Source organism: Onychomys torridus, chromosome X (assembly GCF_903995425.1).
Source record: "Onychomys torridus chromosome X, mOncTor1.1, whole genome shotgun sequence".
NCBI lineage: Eukaryota > Metazoa > Chordata > Mammalia > Rodentia > Cricetidae > Onychomys > Onychomys torridus.
The window spans coordinates 64,059,039-64,078,135 of NC_050466.1; the positions used below are offsets into that span (position 1 = coordinate 64,059,039).

At 38.1% G+C, this 19,097-nt stretch overlaps 1 protein-coding gene across 5 annotated transcripts in view; it reads right to left on the reverse strand.

The window, feature by feature from the left end:
• Bclaf3 (BCLAF1 and THRAP3 family member 3) overlaps nucleotides 1–19,097 on the reverse strand; it is an 81,503-nt gene that overhangs the window by 17,714 nt on the left and 44,692 nt on the right. For 2 of the 5 annotated variants that reach the window (XM_036174238.1, XM_036174235.1), the window contains 2 exons: nucleotides 3,239–3,264; nucleotides 2,466–2,527 (listed from right to left, as the gene is read on the reverse strand). In XM_036174238.1, coding sequence (XP_036030131.1) covers nucleotides 3,259–3,264 — 6 coding nt within the window. In that variant the 3' untranslated portion in view covers nucleotides 2,466–2,527; nucleotides 3,239–3,258. Of the gene's footprint in view, nucleotides 1–1,451; nucleotides 2,528–3,238; nucleotides 3,265–19,097 lie in introns of those variants that run through there. The other 3 variants (XM_036174237.1, XM_036174233.1, XM_036174234.1) reach the window with 2 other exon arrangements.

The following is a 19,097-nucleotide window of genomic DNA, read 5'->3' on the forward strand; positions in this document are numbered from 1 at the left end:
TTTATTTTTAATGCACCCAGTATTAATTTTATATTTTATGAATTTTTTGAGACAGTATCTCACACAGTAGCTCAGGTTGGCCTGAACTCACTATGTTAGTCAGGTAGACTTCAAACTTTGTGCACTCCTCCTGTCTCAGAGTCCCAAGTGCTGGGATTATAGGTGTGAACCACCACACCTGGTGTGTACTTTATAAAGCAAGCATTTCTTTATAGGCTATCATTCTTATACCAACAATGTTCTCTGAATACTATTTTGCCAGATAAAAAGCTTTGGATTTTGAGATAATTCCAAAAGTTTATCCAAATATGCCTAAATTGGGAATCAGTTGTGAAATGAAATACTAAATTAAGAATCTCATCCTTAGGTGCTACAATAAATAAAAATTTATAGCAAGCTGTTTATCAGGTTTCATTTCTATGTACATGACCATTTTCCTTATGAGACTATAGAAACCACAAAGGCAGACAAGGCCCATCCTTTTTCTTGTTCACTGGTACATGAAACACACACACACACACACACACACACACACACACACACATATGCATGCATGTATTCATGCACACAGATCAGCCAATCAAATGACTAATTATGATAGGTTCATAACTGTCTACTAGAATATGGGAACAAATTAAATCAATTATTTTAAAAACTAGGGGCTGGACAGATGGCTCAGCAGTTAAGAGTACCAGCTGCTCCATCAGGAATCCTTAGTTCAATTCCCAGCACCCAGTGACATCTCATAACCACCTGTAATTCCAGTTCCAGGGGCTACAACATTCCTTTCTGGCTTCTGTGGGCACTGTATAATACATATGCAGTAAAATCACCTATACACATAAAATAATAAAATAAAAATTAAGCTCGATAGATGGAGGATGTAGTTCAGCTGGCAGAGTTTTTGCCTAACATGCATGAAACACCTAATAAAAACTACTAACGGTGGCAACATGCCTATAATCCCAATACCCTAGAGGTTATCAATGTCATCCTTAGCTATATACTTAATTCCATATTAGCCTGGGCTACATTAGACCCTGACTCAAAAAAATTAAGGTAGGATTTTTTTAATTACCCAGACAATGCAAACTTGCTATATATACTACTGCATACATAATTTTCTCCCTTACTTTTAGCTTCATGTATAGGAGGGTTGGAAAACCTGACTTCTAGAAAGTGTACACAGTATGAAAATCAGGCCATCTATGTGTCATCAGTTACCACTGAATCAAGGCTCCAACTTCCCTTATCACTGACCCACTTAAAGAAGAGTGGCTCTTGTCTGAAAAATTAAATAAGAAACTATGGAATAATATACATCATTGTGTGTTTCCTAAGTATTCAACATCAACAGGTATTACCCATGGTTGTCAGTCTGATGAAAAATTAAAAGAATGTTCTCAGTCTGATGAAAAATTAAAAGAATGTTCTCACCAACTGCCAGTTAATAGCTTCAAGCAGAAAGAGCAACAATGTTTTATTTTCTTACAAATAAACATTTCACAAAAATTTGACTGGGAATGTGTATGTACTTTTAAGCAGAAGGAAAGAAAACAAAGAAATAAGTTTCTGGACCTATAGACTGTATTTAATATCCCTGGATCTTATATTACATGTCATAGGTATGCAACACCTATCAACTGAACCAAAAGGTATGCCCTTTGTAAGATGTGTCTGCAAAATGTGTAATATCATAGTAGTAAAGTACAATGTTCAAATATGCAATTTTGTCTGTCAGATTTTAAAAGTCTTTAAAAATATAATATGCACAAGCTTGCCCTGAGGGAAAAGAAGATGGAATAGAGATTACAAAATCCTTAGGTATTTTCCACAATAGCATCTGAAACTAGAAAAGAGCAAATAGTCATGGGAATACCCAAGACACACATTACTAACAATTCAGTGCACTTGCCACGACCCGATGAAGAAGACGCACCTCTTCTCTAGGCTTCTCATATTTGAATATGAAATGGATGATGTATATAGGCCTTGATCTTCAGAAACTTCAGAAAACTTCAAGTTAGAAGCCAAAATGTCATCAGAAAAACAAAAGCCAGTATAAAATTTGCTACTGTAAGGCCACTGTAAAGTTATTCCATATACAGACACTATATAATTCTGATACTTGTTCTTATAACATAACAAAGCTTTCAACATATAAATGTTTAGATATAACTTGATTAAATTCTCTCAATGAAACCGTACTCAGAAAAAGATGCATCTACAAATAATGCCCCTCAAATGATCCTGCTGAGAGTTTTTGCAAAAGAGTTTGTAGTTAAATACAACTTTGAAACTGAATACTGTGGTTAACAGCGATTGTTAAGTGTAAAAAAGTTGCAGCATTCCACTACTGAAAAATAAAGATATTTTATCAAGAAAGTTACAGTATTAGTGTCTTAGTGTCAATTCCAATTCCTGACCAAAGGAGATGCTCAGTTCCGTCCTCAGTTAAGTCCTCATGTAGGGTCAGTTCCATCTGCAACAATTTCAAATTGGTTTCCTGTGGCAATATTGTGTATTCCTATCAAGAGAAAACAAGAGAAATATGGGCTTCAATAGAAGAGTCAGTTATAACATCTTAGCTAGAGTTTGGCCCACAGTGCAGTTCTCAAAATGCTTTAATCTGTATAGTGCTAACTTGCACCTCACAATTCACACAAAGGAATGTGGAACCCTGAAGATGCCACCTAAACACTGAATGCACCAAAACAGGCAAAAACGGTAAATGGATCAGACAAAAACTCCACTAGATGGCACTGGTCTTAGCAAATGGGGAAACCACATTGTGCTCCTTGGGAATTTTTTAGGGAAAGTACTCTGTCCTAAACTCAAACTTTGCCTCTCCAGTCCCCGGCCTGACACAACGGAGGCACACATATGCAAACTAGCATGTTATCCTTTCCATCACATACTACTTCTTATTCCAAAACTACATGGACTCTTGTAATGACTAATAATTGATTGCAAAGAAAGCTTTTGGAAAACTTTCAGATGGTTGTCAACATAAAGACATAAGGTTTCAATAAATATGAGGGAAAAAAAACTTCACAAGAACAGGAAGATTATAATAAAAGTAACAAATGTGGGTTTTATATTGTGGTATGATGCAAAAACACTAAATTACCAACTGCAAACTTGATATAAAACTATGTAAATAATAAAACTAAAAATGGTAGAATGACATGTATTTCAAAGACACTAAAAATAAAAATTTATTCAAATATATCCTTACCTTTTAACTAGGCTCTTACATTAAAACTGAAAAAAATGCAAAAGTGTGTTTATTTTTAGCATTCATATTAGAATGGAAATGTTTAATTCCAAATAAAAACAACACTGGTAGAAAAATATTATTATTCCTTCTATCTTGTTTAATGAAATGTTCAAAACACATGCATATACATTTTTCAACATTATTCATCTAAAATTTGTAGATGACATTGTATTTTATTCTTTATTGATTATATACTTCAAATAAAATGTCACCAAATAACAACTTTGAAAAGAAATTCTAAGTACAATAATTCTAAAGAAAATTTCAACTGAAAATCTTATTTTTTAAAAGCATGCAATTCTTTGAACTACTCTCATCTTGACACAGTGTCTTATCATCTCTCAAACTGATCTCCCACTACTCCAATAATTTGAAAGATATTTTTAAGTATAATACTGAACTAGGTTTTGTCTAGGTTTTCCCCCTTTTTTGGTTTTTCTATACAGGGTTTCTCTGTGTAGCCCTGGCTGTCCTTGGACTCTTTCTGTAGACCAGGCTGGCCTTGAACTCACAGAGATCCACCTGCCTCTGCCTCCTCAGTGCTGGGATTAAAGGCGTGTGCCACCACTGCCTGGCTTGTCTAGGTTTTCTTCCCCAGAGCCCCCAACAGGGTTTCTCTGTGTAACAACAGTTCTGGCTGCCAGGGAACTCACTCTGTAGACCAGGTTGGACTGGAACTCAGAGATCCACCTGTCTCTGCCTCCCCAGAGCAGGATTAAAAGTGTGCGCCACCACTTCCCAGCTGGGTTTTCCTAACAACACAGGGTCACTGCAAATGCTACCTTGCTGGTCTTACTGTGTCTCATCCTAATTCCCTGGGACCCTGCCACTCCTATTCAAGTGGCTGTCCTAAAGCACTATCTCCCCTTCTTACTCCACACAAAGGTATCCTACTGCTACCAATTCAAATAAGAAACAAATTATGAACAATTTGAGGCCCTTGGTATATTGTGTACTTCTTTCTCCTTAATCCCACTTGCTACTGACAAACACGGACCAGGGGCTTTCACTCTTTCTGTGCCTAAGTCTTGCCCAAGCCTCAGCTTACAACCTACTTCCTCTGGGAAGACAGTGAAAGTACTTAGTGCACACCTCCTCACCACCCCTGCCACAGATATCTTTCCCTTTAGAGAAATTAAGCTCCTTAAAAATATGACTGCTCAGAAAAGAGTTGGCATAACAGGAGTTACTGTTATCCTTGGAAGTGCCTGCTTTCAAGGCTGGCCAGTGGCTGACATTCCAGGGGGAGTCTGACTATTAACTGATGAGTGCTCAAAGTGTAAATAACATGGTTTATGCTACGCCTTCTGAGAGCCTAGAATCCGGATGTATGTCCACTAAGGGGTGACCATATGATAAGCTCTCTGAAACGACACCGGCCACTGAGTCTCCAGTGAGCTCAGACCGGCAACAGTGCACATACATTATCTTAAGCAACTGCTGAAGGAATTATTCATGCCCTGAGTGGCTCCACAGGGAAAGGACCCACATAAATTTGCATAAAGTTTCAATTTTGCTCTGAGTGCTGATTTTGTTGAGTATTCTTCCATTGTAACAAAGCAGTCACATAGCAGTACAGTTAGATACTGAATTGTCTTTGCAGATTATCAAAGCCAGAAAACTCTCATCCTGCAGTTTCTGCTCACTAACCTTTTGGAGCATATGTATGTATGTATGTTTGTTTGTATGTATGTATTCATGATCCGGATTCAACTCCATTAAAAACACAGTTTCTAAAGCCTGAAAATGACAAAAGGTAAACCAGGAGGATAGACTGATAAGACATGGTCTAGCCTTAAGGAGTGGATCGTCTGTTTCACAAATGAGTAAGATGAACAGAAATAACTTAGAGACCAAATGAAACAGGAGTTAAAGGGGTATGAGAGAAGGTTTGGAAAAGTTTCCAGTAGCTCTCAAAAGAAAAGGATTTTATAATAAAGAACAGAAATCAAGTTGAGTGGCATATGCATGAAATCCCAGCACTTGGGTGGTAAAGCAGGATTAAAGTCTGAGGTCAAATCTGAACTACATAGCAAGACCCTGCTTCTACAAGGGTAGGTGGCAGCACTAACACTATTTCTAGCTAAGAGAACAGTAGGAACAATGGAAACACACTTAAAAATGCAGATGGTTATGGTGAAATGTTCCTGGAAAGGTAGCTTAGGACTAGACCTGCCTAACAAGTTTGGTTTCTTTCTGTGAGCAACAAAACACTAAGAAAGTGTCTGTGTACAGGTAATGTGATAGAATCTATGATCCAGGACATGAACTATGCTAGTAGCAAAGAGATAAGCAAATCACAGGATCAGGAAAACAAGATGGTCAGAAAGCTTCTAAATACAGACCAGTGATAACTAAGAATCTAGCTTATAATGAAGGGAGCATTTTCTTCCTTTTCTTTTTTTTTCTTCCTTCCTTCCTTTTTTGTTTTTTGAGACAGGATTTCTCTGTCTGTCCTGGAACTCACTCTGTTGACTAGGTTGGTTTTGAACTCAGAGAACCACCTGCCTCTGCCTCCCAAGTGCTGGGATTAAAGGTGTACACCACTATGCCTGGCTTGAAAAGATCATTTTCAATTGTCAAGGAAAAGACAAGATATTCAATAAATGATGTTATAAATCTACTAGTAGGAAATCAGATCTTGGTTTCATATTATATTATAAAAATATAATGGATTATAGTAATTATAAAACCACTCAAAAGCTGGGTGTTGGTAGCGCACACCTTTAATCCCAGCACTTGGAAGGCAGAGGCAGGAGGATCTCTGTGAGTTCAAGGTCAGCCTGGTCTAGAGAGCGAGATCCAGGGCAGGCTCCAAAGCTACACAGAGAAACCCTGTCTCAAGAAAACCAAATAAATAAATAAATAGATAGATAAATAGATAAATAAATAAATAAAGCCACTCAAAGGACACAGTAAAGAATTTTCCTAAGCATAATTTTGATATGAAACCTAAAAGCCATACTGGAGAAATTGACAGATTCATGTCAGTCTTCTATAAGTTCCATGATGTATGAGGCCAGCATAAACAGCTGTCAAACAGAAAGTAAACACTAACAAAATATATGATAGGGTAAAGCTTCAGCAAAATATATGATAGGGTAAAGCTTCAGTAAGTCAAGAACCCTCAGAAAAGCCAGGCCTGGTGGCACACACCTTTAATCCCTGTTCTAAAGGACAGAGGCAGAGGTGGACAGATCTCTGAGAGTTCCCAGCCTAGTCTATAGAAGATTTCAGGACAGCCAGGGGTACAAAAAGAGGCCCTGTCTCAAAAAAAAAAAAAAAAAAAAAAAAGAGAGAAGCAGAGACATAAATAAGACCACTATTAATAACCAAACCAAAGCAAATAATAAGAATTACTTGTTGCTATCAGGTTGAAAACTGTTGACATGTCACACTGACCAGGGTATACAGTCTATACTACAGACCCTTTCATATACTCTGGGTATTAGTACAAATGAGTAAAAGGGGAATTTCTAGCAAGATACTAAAATGTTAATGTGCTTAAATGTTGATGCTGGAAAAAATGAGTACCTATATCCTACCCTGAAGTCATCAATAGAGGCGTACATATACAAGTTAGGGTCTCAAACTGCAGTACACATACCCCCAGGAGTATACAATGACTTTACAAGTAGCAGTGTGGGTCCAGACAGTTTGAGGAGATTAATTTCAGATCTTTAAACTCCTGATGTTCACTTTCTAAAATCCTACAGTTTGGTAAGGCTAGTTCCATCTCTTTTACATTCTCATCTTGAATCTATTTCTTTTTTTCAATATTATAATTATATCATTTCTCCCTTCTCTTTACTCCTTCCAAGTCTTCCCACTTACTTTTGCCATGCTCTCTCAAATTTATGACCTTTTAAAAAATTATTACAAATATATATTTATATGTATATATATATAAAATTCTAAACATAAAATATAATCTTTCTCATGCATGTATGTGTGAGTAAGTATACACATGCATTACATGTGAATACAGGTGTCTAAATAACATGGCACACATGTGAAGGTCAGAGGACACATTCAGATATTGGTTCTCCCTTTTCACCTTGAGACAGGGTCTCTTACTTAATACAGCACCTTAGATCACTAGGCCACACTACCAGCTGAGACAGAGGATCTCTTGTTGTTCACTACTGGTTACAAGCTACTCTGCAAGCTTCCATGGATTCTCTGATCTCTCCCATCCTGCTGTGGGGGTGCTGGGATTACAGATGCACACTACCTCTTTTTCTGGTTTCAGGAGGTTGTGGGTATTAAAACTCAGGTATTCACGCTTACATGGCCACTGAGCCATCTCTACAGGCCCGTTGAATCTATTATTTTGTATGACCTGATGAGGCCCCCAAAGAACACTCAATTATTAGTGATGATGTCAAGAAAGTAAGCCAAGAATGGGGCATGTTGGCCTTTAATCAGAGGCAGAGACAGGAGGATCTCTGAGTTCAAGGTAAACCTGGTCTACATAGTGAGTGCTAGACCAGCCAGTACCATACAGTGAGACCCTGTCTCAAGATAAAAAGCTGTTTTTGCCAGGTGGTGATGGCACACTCCTTTAATCCCAACACTTAGGAAGCAGAGGTAGGCAGATCTCTTTTGAGTTTCAGGCTAGCCTGGTTTATATAGAGACTCTGCATAAAATAAATAAATAAATAACCCAACTTTAACAACTAGTAATAAATAGTGTAATTTTTCACTTTATATCAGATAGCTTTCAATTCTTTTTGCCTAACAGAATTTAGAAGACAACGAAACCAAGCTTCAGTGAGAGAACTCTCAAAATACTTTTTGGTTGTAGAACAGTAAGTAGTATTTTTTGGCCTCTAATTTACAGTGAGTCTAATGAACCAAATGGCACTACTAATTATTCCTAAAGTCCTTTCATTCCAATTTATACAATTTTACAAGGTTCTTCCATACTTATAAGAAGAAATACAACTACATAGATACTTGAACACTACTATTCTACCACCAGTAATATGTATTTTTGGTTTGTTTGGTTTGGGTTTTTTTGTTTGTTTGTTTTTGTTTTTGTTTTTTTGAGACAGGATTTCTCTATGTATCCCTGGATGTCCTGAAACTCACTTTGTAGACCAGGCTGGCCTCAAACTCACAGCGATCCTCCTGCCTCTGCCTCCTGAGTGCTGGGATTAAAGGCATGCACCACCACTGGCAGATTTGTATCTTTGAATATATGAATTAAGCCAGGCGGTGGTGGCGCACACCATTAATCCCAGCACTCGGGAGGCAGAGCCAGGCGGATCTCTGTGAGTTCGAGGCCAGCCTGGTCTACCAAGTGAGTTCCTGGAAATGCGCAAAGCTACACAGGGAAACCCTGTCTTGAAAAACCAAAAAAAAAAAAAAAAAAAAAAAAAAAAGTGAATATATGAACTAGTTGAAAATATAAACATATTTGTAGCAAAACTTCATTTAATCAATACTTCACAAAACTTACAGTATGTTTATGGTACTTTAAATATTAATTTCAGTTCAGAAAAAAACTTAATACAAATAATAACAGAAATGTCATATATATTAAAAAGTGTTTTAAAAATTAATTGTATGACAGAAGCATAATTAAATCCAAATTTAAGGCAAAGCAAAAGATATGAAACTGCTTAGTGTTAGAAGAGTTAGCTTGTGTATTTTTTATGTGCATGAATGTTTTGTCTATATGTATGTCTGTGTACCATGGGTATGAAGTGCCCACAGAGGCCAGAAGAGGGAATTGGATATTCTAAAGAACTAGAGTTACAGGTAGTTATTAGATACCCTGTGGATGTTGGCCCCAAACCCAGGTCCTCTCTAAGAGCAGCACATGCTCTTAACCACTGAGCAATCTCTTCATCACCACTTGGGTATTTTCTAACTGGATTAGTTATTGAGTATGTAAGTAAAAAGGCTTAGAAAATTGAAATAATTAATATACACATATAGTAGAATAATATGCATTTGTTAAAATGAATGAACTGAATGAAGACGTGAGTGATAAAAATAAGACTTGAAATATTAAAGAAAGAAGGAGAACTGGGTAGATTGCCTATTTGGACAAGTTTTTAGGTTGGCTTGGCTGGCTATAACAGCTATGGCCCCTGACAGGAGAGAGGAAAGTGGTCTGTGGAGGAGAACATATTTGGTATTGCATTGGCTTGTTTGTTTGTTTGTTTGTTTGTTTGTTTGTTTTGTCAACTTGACATAAGCTAGACTCATCTGGGAAGAGGGAAGCTCAACTGAGACAATGCCTCCATCAGACTGGCACATAGATAAGCCTGTGGGGTATTTTCTTCACTGATTTATGGGGGAGGTCCCAGGTCACTGTGGGCAGGGCCACCCCTGGGCAGGTGGTCCTGGGTAGTATAAGAAAGCAGAGTGAGCAAGCCATGGGGAGCAAGCCAGTGAGCAGTGTTCCTCCAGGGCTTCTGCTTCAGTTCCTGACTCCAGGTGCCTGCTCTAGCTTCCTTCAATGATGGACTGTGATAAGTACATGTAAAACTTTCTTCCCCAAGTAGATTTTTTGTGGTCATGGTTTTTGTCACTCCGACAGAAAGTAAGACAGTTATTTTTAAAATAACTTTACTGAGATATAACTTCCATTCTATACAGTTCACCTATTTAAAGTGTTCAATTCAACAACTTTGGGACTGAAGAGACTGATCAGTGCTGGCTGTACTTCCAGAGGACCAGAATCTCACCATCAACATGGGAGCTCGCAACTGTAACTCCATTTCCAGGGGCTCTGATGCCCTCTTCTGGCCTCCTCAGGCACCAGGAACATGTGTGGTCCACAGACATGCATAAAGGCAAAACAGCTATACAATAAAGTTAAAAATTCCATGACTGTTAAGCATATTCACAGCAATCATGATAATCAGTTTTAGAATAGTTTTCTCACTTTAAAAAGAAACTATATACCCATTACAAATAATCTCAGGACCTCTCTCCAATATTCACCTGAACCTCCAGCTCCTAAATTCTACCTTCTGTCTCTATGGCTGTGTTTCCACTCAAATAAATGGGATCATACCATAGGTGGGCTTTTGCACCTGGCTCCTATCACTCAGCATGGTAGTTATAAGTTCCATCTATGCTACAGCATATTTCAATACAAGTTTGACTGAAATTCAGGTACATGAGGACAACCATTTGAGAGTATCTGTGAGGCAGCTAAACATCTGGAGTCTGGGGAGCTAGCTGTCAGGATCAGACATCAGAAGAGGTAGTGGTAAAATCTTAGGAAGATGTGAGGTATAATCAAGGCCAACCAGGGTAACTAACAAAGGATAAAAGCAAACAATACACTAGGAAATACCCTTTTTGAGACGGGCTGGCACTACGTAGCCCAGGCTATGCTGGAACTTACTGTGTAGCCCAGACTGACCTCAGAATCATAGACTTTCTGTTTCAGTGCTAGTCACTCCTCTCAAGTGCTGTAGAAATGCTTCCTTCTTTAAGAATGTATGAAAGAAAGTAGGGTACTTGTCCATAATCCTAGCACTTGAGTAGCTGGTATTGGAGGGTCAAGAGTTCAAGGGCAACCTGGGCTATATGATAAAATATCACTTGAAAAACAAAGGCTAAAAAAACAAATAAAAGAGAAACCACACAGTAAGTTAGAGATGCCAGTCCCCAGATGACAAAGACTCATAGGTGATGATGCCTTCAGGTAACATTTCCTTTCTATGTTGACATGCTGCAACTCAGGTATGGCAGGCACTCAGTAAATTCTTGCTGATTCATTTGATCTTTATCTTTGTGCTGGATGACCTTCAAGCTTCTTTCAATCCCCAAGGTCATAAATCCCAGTCTTAACTTCCTCTCTATGTGTTTTTATGCCTTTCCTAGCCATGGGGTTCTAACAGGCACCTAGTGTATAGGAACTGAAAGAATACTGAAGTAAGGCTGGTTCTAAGGAACTCTGTGCCTTTCTGACCAGATGCACAAGTGCTGATAGTCTTTCAGTGGCTATCTTCTTATCTCTTACATTTTAATTTTTTGAAATTAAAATATAATTACATCATTTCTCCCTTCCCTTTCCTCCTTCCAACCCTGTTTTTACTATGTTTTGGTACTATTTTTATATATAACTAGATCATCAAAAGTGCTTTGTTTTGTTCTGAGACAGGGTCTTAGTCTGTATCCCTGACTATCCTAGAACTCACCATATACCCCAAGCTTGCCTTGAATTCATGGTGACCCTCCTATATTAGCCTGAGATTACATGACTGAGCCACCATGCCCAGCTGTGCCTCAAGCTTTCTAAAAACTTCCTCCTGGAACAGAGCTTGTTACGAGAGGTACTTCTGAGTGCTAGCAGACTAAAAACAAACCCTGTTCCAGGAGGTAATGGACATATGTCCCTCATCATCCAGTTCAAATACAAAATTCAAGAATAAAGAAACCCATTATGGCCAGGCAACGGCGGTGTATGCCTTTAATCTCAGCAATTGGGAAACAGAGGTAGATGGATCTCTGTGAGTTCCAGGACAGCCAGATCTACACAGTGAAACTCTGTCTTGAAAAACAAAAACAAAAAAAGGAAGGAAGACAGAGAGATATTATAAGTGAAGACAGGAGATAGTTAATTCCCCAGCTAAGGAACAGGGTCCTGGATTAGATCAAGGCTGTTTTCAGATTTCTTTCTCTTTGGTCCAAGATGGCCTGTTTCCAGGATCTTATCCAAAAGAAACCCTCTTTTATCAGGTTTATTTCCATTGATGGGCTTTTTTACCTCTGCGGGAATTTCTAAAGTCCCCACTCTTATCTCATCAAATCAGGTCCCTGCTGTCATTTAAAGTGACCAAAACAACAAAAAGTGCATCCTGCTTAATCCAATTCAAGAAGGAAGCAGAGGACCTAGCCTTGTTCCACATCGTGTGTGTGTGTGTGTGTGTGTGTGTGTGTGTGTATGTATGTAGTGTGTGTGTGTAAGTATATTATAAAGCCTCCCCAGGGGCCAAATGGTGATCCAATGGTTCTCTAACTGTGGTCTCATCTCCTCCTTACAGAAATCTCAATCTCAATCTCTCTCTCTCTCTCTCTCTCTGTGTGTGTGTGTGTGTGTGTGTGTGTGTGTGTGTGTGTGTGTGTACACACTTGAAGGATTGCAAGCAGCCAATGGCTATAAGGAATCTGGGTGACAGAATGGAATTAACACAATTCTGTTATGAATATGTGAGATTTTTGTGTTCTCTGCTTTTCTATTTCTGCTTGGGAATCTTACCATTTTGTAGGTAGCTGAAGATCAAATGCAGTTTTAGGGAAATTATTATTATGATTTTAGGCAATTGAAGAGGATTATTAAGAGCATGTCTAGAATCAACCCTTACCACTTTCCAAGACTGTTTTGTAGTGGAAACAGAACAGAAAGTATGTATCTGATGGCACAGAAACCAGACTGCACTGAAGATGGGAAACAAAAAATTCCCCTGTCATGTTTAACAGGCTTAGAAAAAAACAATGTAAGAAATCATATGGAAACACAAAAGACCACAGGTAGGAAAGAATCACAAGGAGTAAGGACAATGCTGGAGGAAGTGCAATACCAACCTAAAACTATCTATAGAGCTATAATAATCAATACAGCTTGGTACTTGTATAAAGTAGACAGGAAGGCCAATGGAATAGAATAAAGGATCAGGAAACAAAATGGCAAAGCCATTTCCACTTAATTTTTTGAAAAGGAGGCAAAAATATACTATGGAAAAAGAGCCCATTCAATAAATAATGGTAGCAAAACTGAATTGCAAGCCAGAGAATGAAATTAGATTTACCTTTCATCTTGTACAAACATCAATTAAGAATGGATCAAAGACCTATTATCTAAAGCCTGAAACACTGAAAGTTTTAAAAGTACACAGGCTACTCTTCAAGATATTGGGGTAGACAGGAACTTAATAGTGCACTAACAGCACAGAACTAACCCTAGTATCAACCAACGTGACCACATGAAAATAAGAAGTTTTTGTACAGCAAGGGAAACAACAAGCAGAGCTAAGAGAGCCCACATAATGGGAGACAAGGGGTTATTAGCCAGAATTCACAAATTGCAGAAATCCTTAGTCCATTACCCTGCAAAATTTTAACTTCCTTTTTCTTTAGAGATAAGTAGTACTCCATTTTCATATATACCAAATTTTCATTATCTATTCATCTGTTGACTGACAACTAGGTTGATTCCAATCCTTTGCTATAGTAAATAAAGTAATAAAAACATGGGTATGTGTGTAAATATCTTTATGGTAGGAGTTCTCTGGGTATATGCCCAGGAGTCACAAAGCTGGCCCATAGGGTAGTTCTTTTTAAAATTTTTTTGAGAAATCTCCAAACTGATTTCCACAGTGGCTGTATTAATCTGTACTCCTACCAACAGTAAATATGGATTTCCCTCTATTTATATCCTTTCCAACTTCCATTGTCAGATTTGCTGATGACAACCATTCTGACTAGGGTAAGTCAATTATCTCAAAGTAATTTTAGTTTGCAATTTCCCTGATGGAAGAGACATTGAACACTTTAAAAATAGTTATTAATCATTTGCATTTCTTGGTTTGAAAATTGTCTATTCAGTTTATTTCCCATTTTTTGACTGGCAGTTTTATCCCCTTGGTATTTTATTTCTGAAATTCTTTGTGAATTCTGAAGTACAAGGTTATGCAATCTCAGAAATAAATAAAATCACAGTTCTCTCTCATATGCAGAATCTAACTAATAATATATGTATATAAGTAAATACATGGGCATGTGGGTATAGTACAACATGAAGAAAGAGAACAAGAAAGGCTAGGTATAAGGGGATGAGGACGGAGTGATTAAAGGTAATAGATACACGTTATGAAAGAGAATATAAAGCTGTTTTCCTAGTTCTAACTCTGCCATGATTTTTTTTTTGTTTTGGTGGTAGATTAGTGCACAAAATATATTCAATACTGAAAATGTAAAATTTAATGTGAAGCTTCAGAGCTTCCATTTTGAATGCCAATTCTAACTTTATATAAGTTCATTAAGTTGTATAGACTTTGGCTATGATTAATACTGGTGTGGGTGTTTTTCCTTACTTGCAAGTATTTACATAATAAAGTTTATTAAAAATACTTCTGGGGGGCTCTGAGGTTAAGAGCACTGACTGCTCTTCCAGAGATTCTGAGTTCAATTCCCAGCAACCACATGGTGGCTCACAACCATCTGTAATGAGATCTGGTGCCCTCTTCTGTATACATAATAAATAAAGACTTTATTAAAAAAATACTTCTGATAAGGCTGGGGGGCGGCACACACCTTTAATCCCAGCACTCGGGAGGCAGAGCCAGGCAGATCTCTGTGAGTTTGAGGCCAGCCTGGTCTACAGAGCGAGATCCAGGGCAGGTTCCAAAACTACACAGAGAAGCCTAGTCTCAAAACAACAACAACAACAACAACAACAACAACAACAAAACAAAAAAACAAAAAAAAAAACCTTCTGATAGACCAGGTATATGGGTATAAGTAGGTCCAGATCTAATTTCATAGTATGTAGACTACTTAATTAATCATGTATCAATTAATCAGTCCAGGTGGTAATCTAACTGCTAAAACAATGGCTTCTCCAACACCACAAAAAGCTAAAATGTGAAGAAATGTGTCTTAGCTATTGCTCTATTGCTGTTAAGAGGCACCAAGGCATCTCTTACAGAAGGAATGCCTTGAGGGCTTTTAATTGGAAGCCTGCTTACAATTTTAAAGGGTTAGTCCATGATCATCATGGTGTGAAGCACAGACATGGGTTAGAGCAGTAACTGAGAGCTTTACATCCTGATTAACAAGCAGCAGGCTGAGAGACACTGGGCCTGGTGTGGGCTTTTGAAACCAACAGTGACACATCTTCAACACAGCCACGTCTCCTAGTCCTTCCCAAACAGTTCCACTAACTGGGGAATCAAGCATTCAAAAGATAAGCCTTTGGGGCCATTCTCATTCAAACCACCACAAAATGCTACACAGATTAAGGTATCTTTCTAGGGTAGAATTTTTTAAGTTCCCTCTGATGCCAAAACTTGGGATATTAAATTATTTAACTACAGGATGCAGGTGTGGCTCAATGGTACATTACTGTAACTGGAAGTTTCTTCAGTCCTGCCCAGCCCTGCAGTCAGAATGGATCTCTCCCACCTGTATCCCACAGCCACTTGGTCCAAAGTAAACACACAGAGGCTTATATTATTTACAAACTATATGGCCTATACATCAGGCTTCTTGTTAGCTAGCTCTTATAACTTAATTCAACCCATTTCTATTAATCAATATGTTGCCATGTGGCCATGGCTTTACCGGTCTGCTGACATCTTGTTGCTCCTTTGATGGATTTGAAGACTAGATAGTTATAATTTTCATTGGTTATGATAAAAGATAAATTAGATTTGAAACTTTAGACTCATAAATATAGGATAGATGAATGTTTTCTTTAAATTTACCAAATACAAATAGACTAGATATTGTAAATGTAATTCTTGCTTGTTGACTGTTCTAGTATATGTAATTTTACTATATTAAAGTTAAAACCTTCCTTTTTGATAAGACAGAAAAGGAGAAGTGCTGTAGGATGTCTTTCTGTATGCTGTGAATATGTGTTGCTCTGATTGGTTGATAAATAAAGCTCTTTGGCCAATGGTGAGGTAGAATAAGGTTAGGTGGTATATTCGAGCTGAAGAGAGAGGAGAAGAAAGGAGAGTGAGGAGACACTGCAAGCGGCTGCCAGGAGAAGCAAGATGTGAAAGTACCCATAAGCCACAAGGCCATGTGGCAATGCATAGATTAATAGACAGTTTGTAAGCAATATAAGCCTCTGTGTGTTTACTTGGGTTCAAGAGGCTGCAGGACCAGGAGGAACACAGGAAAACTTTCGACTACAGAGTACTTGCTTAGCATATGTAAGTTCCACAGTTTTACCTCCAATACCACACACACCCACTCTCTCTCTCTCTCTCTCTCTCACACACACACACACACACACACACTCACACAAAATGATGTAAATGGTACCTCACACTCAGTAGACCCATTTGTGAAAAAGAGTCCTTAATTTAAGGAACATGGGAGTCAACATTAGCAGAAACCAATAATTCTAGACTTCATTCTTTTTAGGGCATAAAGACTGACGTAAAATGGACTGATAGGACAAGTTATCAATTTTCCCACATGATATGTAGTTTTATAGTAGCACACGCTAGAGGGACACCTTAAAGGTCTAGTTAGCCATAAGTACCTTAGTTGGGACCTGGCAGATAGAATAGCTCCCATGTCTCATTCCTTTTCCCAAAGATTAGGAAAATGGAGCTCACCTGTTACGCAGCATGCTAATAGTAGGGTACCTAATTTCATGCTACACTCAGAGTTTGCCTTTGTTTAAATAAAACTCTATATAAGCTTAACTGAAGACTGATTGCAGGTACAGACATTAGCCAAACTAGAATAGGCCAAATCAACATACATATAATACTAAGATACAGGAATTAAGAGTCCAGCTTATGAAAAATAGTATGGAAATCTATTACTTTGTAAGCCAATTAAAATGTTTTTTTTACAAAGGAGCTATTCTGCATAGCTGTATAATACTGCTCCTAGAAGCCATTGCTTATAAAGCAAAAATACCAGTGCCAGGTATGTGGTACTTCCTTACTAATTGTTGGCCAGAGAGGCCTCAGAGACTCCTGCAACAATAAAAGCTATTACTATTCCTCTTGACTGCTTACCACAACTAGATGATAAGATCTTATTGCTAAAGACTCCACACACCTTGGTTACAAAATATAAGAAAGCAAGCTGTAATTGAGATGGATGCTTCCTTCTTGCTGGCTAGATGGATGCTGCTGTGCAGGCTGCTAGGGGAGTAAAGACATCAATGGTCTTACCAGCTATTGTATGGTATAATACCAACCAGTCAGGCAAGATGTATCCACTGATACAATAGTGGCACAACTGTTATAGGATGAAGTAAGTGCTCTTGGACTGGATTTAAAGCCAACTCCATAGGAGGGAATACAAGTCTAGTACTGTAAACCCTACCAAAAACCTTTGGCTGGGAAAGTCATGGGTCCAGGGACAGGGCTTACTACTGTTTAGCTAAATTTAACATGGCACCAAACTGAAGTCCTAAATACATATTTTTAAACTTATAGACAAATGATACTCCCAGCTTTGATCAGAGCTTTTCTTTGTAGTGAATGACAGTAACGCTGCTTCATATAAATGATGGTTGAGTATTCAGAAACAGGATATCCATTTATGCCAACCCCTCTGAGGCACAGGGAATACAGCAAAAGAATGTGCAGAAAGAATGTAAGAGCAAGATAATAGGAAAGAGGACAGCAAATGCTATCTTCAAGACATGATAAAGCCATGGCAAAAATGATCTCACAGCATCTTGCTTGCACTGAGCTTACACAAGACCAGTAGTGTCACTAGCCAATCATAGATCAGAGAAGGACTTATAGGACCCTACCCTCTGTGGTAGTTTGAATGAGAATGTCCCCCAAATGCTCATGTAAGTTACCTCTGAAAGTTGGTAGAACTGTATAAGAAGCATTAGAAGGTGTGGGTTTATTGGAAGAAGTATGTCACTGGGCATGGGATTTGAGATTTGAACACACATCATTCCAAGTTAGTGTTCTCTGTCTTGTGCTTATGGATCAAGATGTGAGACATTAGCTATTGCTCCAGTGCCATGCTTGCCTGCCCGCTGCCATGTTCCCCACCATGATGGTCATGGACTCTAACCCTCTGAAACTGTAAGTCCCAAATTAACTCTTTCTTCTGTAAATTGCCTTGGTCATGGTGCTTTGTCACAGCATCAGAAAAATAAGACACCCTACCAGCTGAAGTATCAGTAACTGATGGATTCTGGGAAGAGATAATGACTGCCCTCAGTTGTAAGATAAATGGTGAACCCATGAGGATCCAATGGACAGTTGTAAAGCTGTGGCCACAGAGATAAGGAGATAAGTCTTAGTTAAAATCAATGATCACAAACAAAAACAAAAGCAAAAGCAAAAACAAAAACAAAAACAAAAAAGGCATGAATGTGAGAAAGGGGACCTATGGGAAAAGGGAGGGAATATGGCAGGAAAAGAAGGGAGATAAGACAGAATGAGGAATCATAATAAACAGAATATAATGCCTACATATATGAAATTGTCAAACAACAGTTAATCAATTTAAAATGTTTTATTTAGTCAAGCATGGTGGTACACACCCTTAATCCCAGCATTCCCAGAGGTAGGCAGATCTCTCTGAGATCAAGGCCAGCCTGGTTTTGAGTTCCAGCACAGCCAGGACTACACACAGAAGCCTTGTCTTGAAAAAAAATTATTTAAAAAAAAGGAAACAGACTCCAGAAGAACATGCCTAAATGAAAGAGCATTATTACACAATGGAAAAGTAGTAAATACCAAACTTTTGGCCTCAAACTTGTGGTAAAGCTCCCGTCTCACATTCCAAGTGCTGAAATTATATTTACAACCCAGAGTGTGCATGGATGACATCTAAAGCATCAGAATAGCAACAGAAAAACAGTCCTACGACCCATACTCGTCTGGCTTCTAACTAAAAAATTGATATATTATAGGTCATTCCGAGTCTTTACTTAAATGTTCATTTCAAAGGTTAGCTAAATGACAGAAATGCTAAAGTACAAAGTTCAAAGAGCTGTGTTGTATAAAAATTCCCTCCAAGATTGAAATATTCCATCTAGCAGAGAAGATCCTTGAGCAGGAAGTAAACAATTCAAGATAGCTTCAGTTAGTCCTTGAAACTGACCAGATTCACAAGGCCCCTTCCT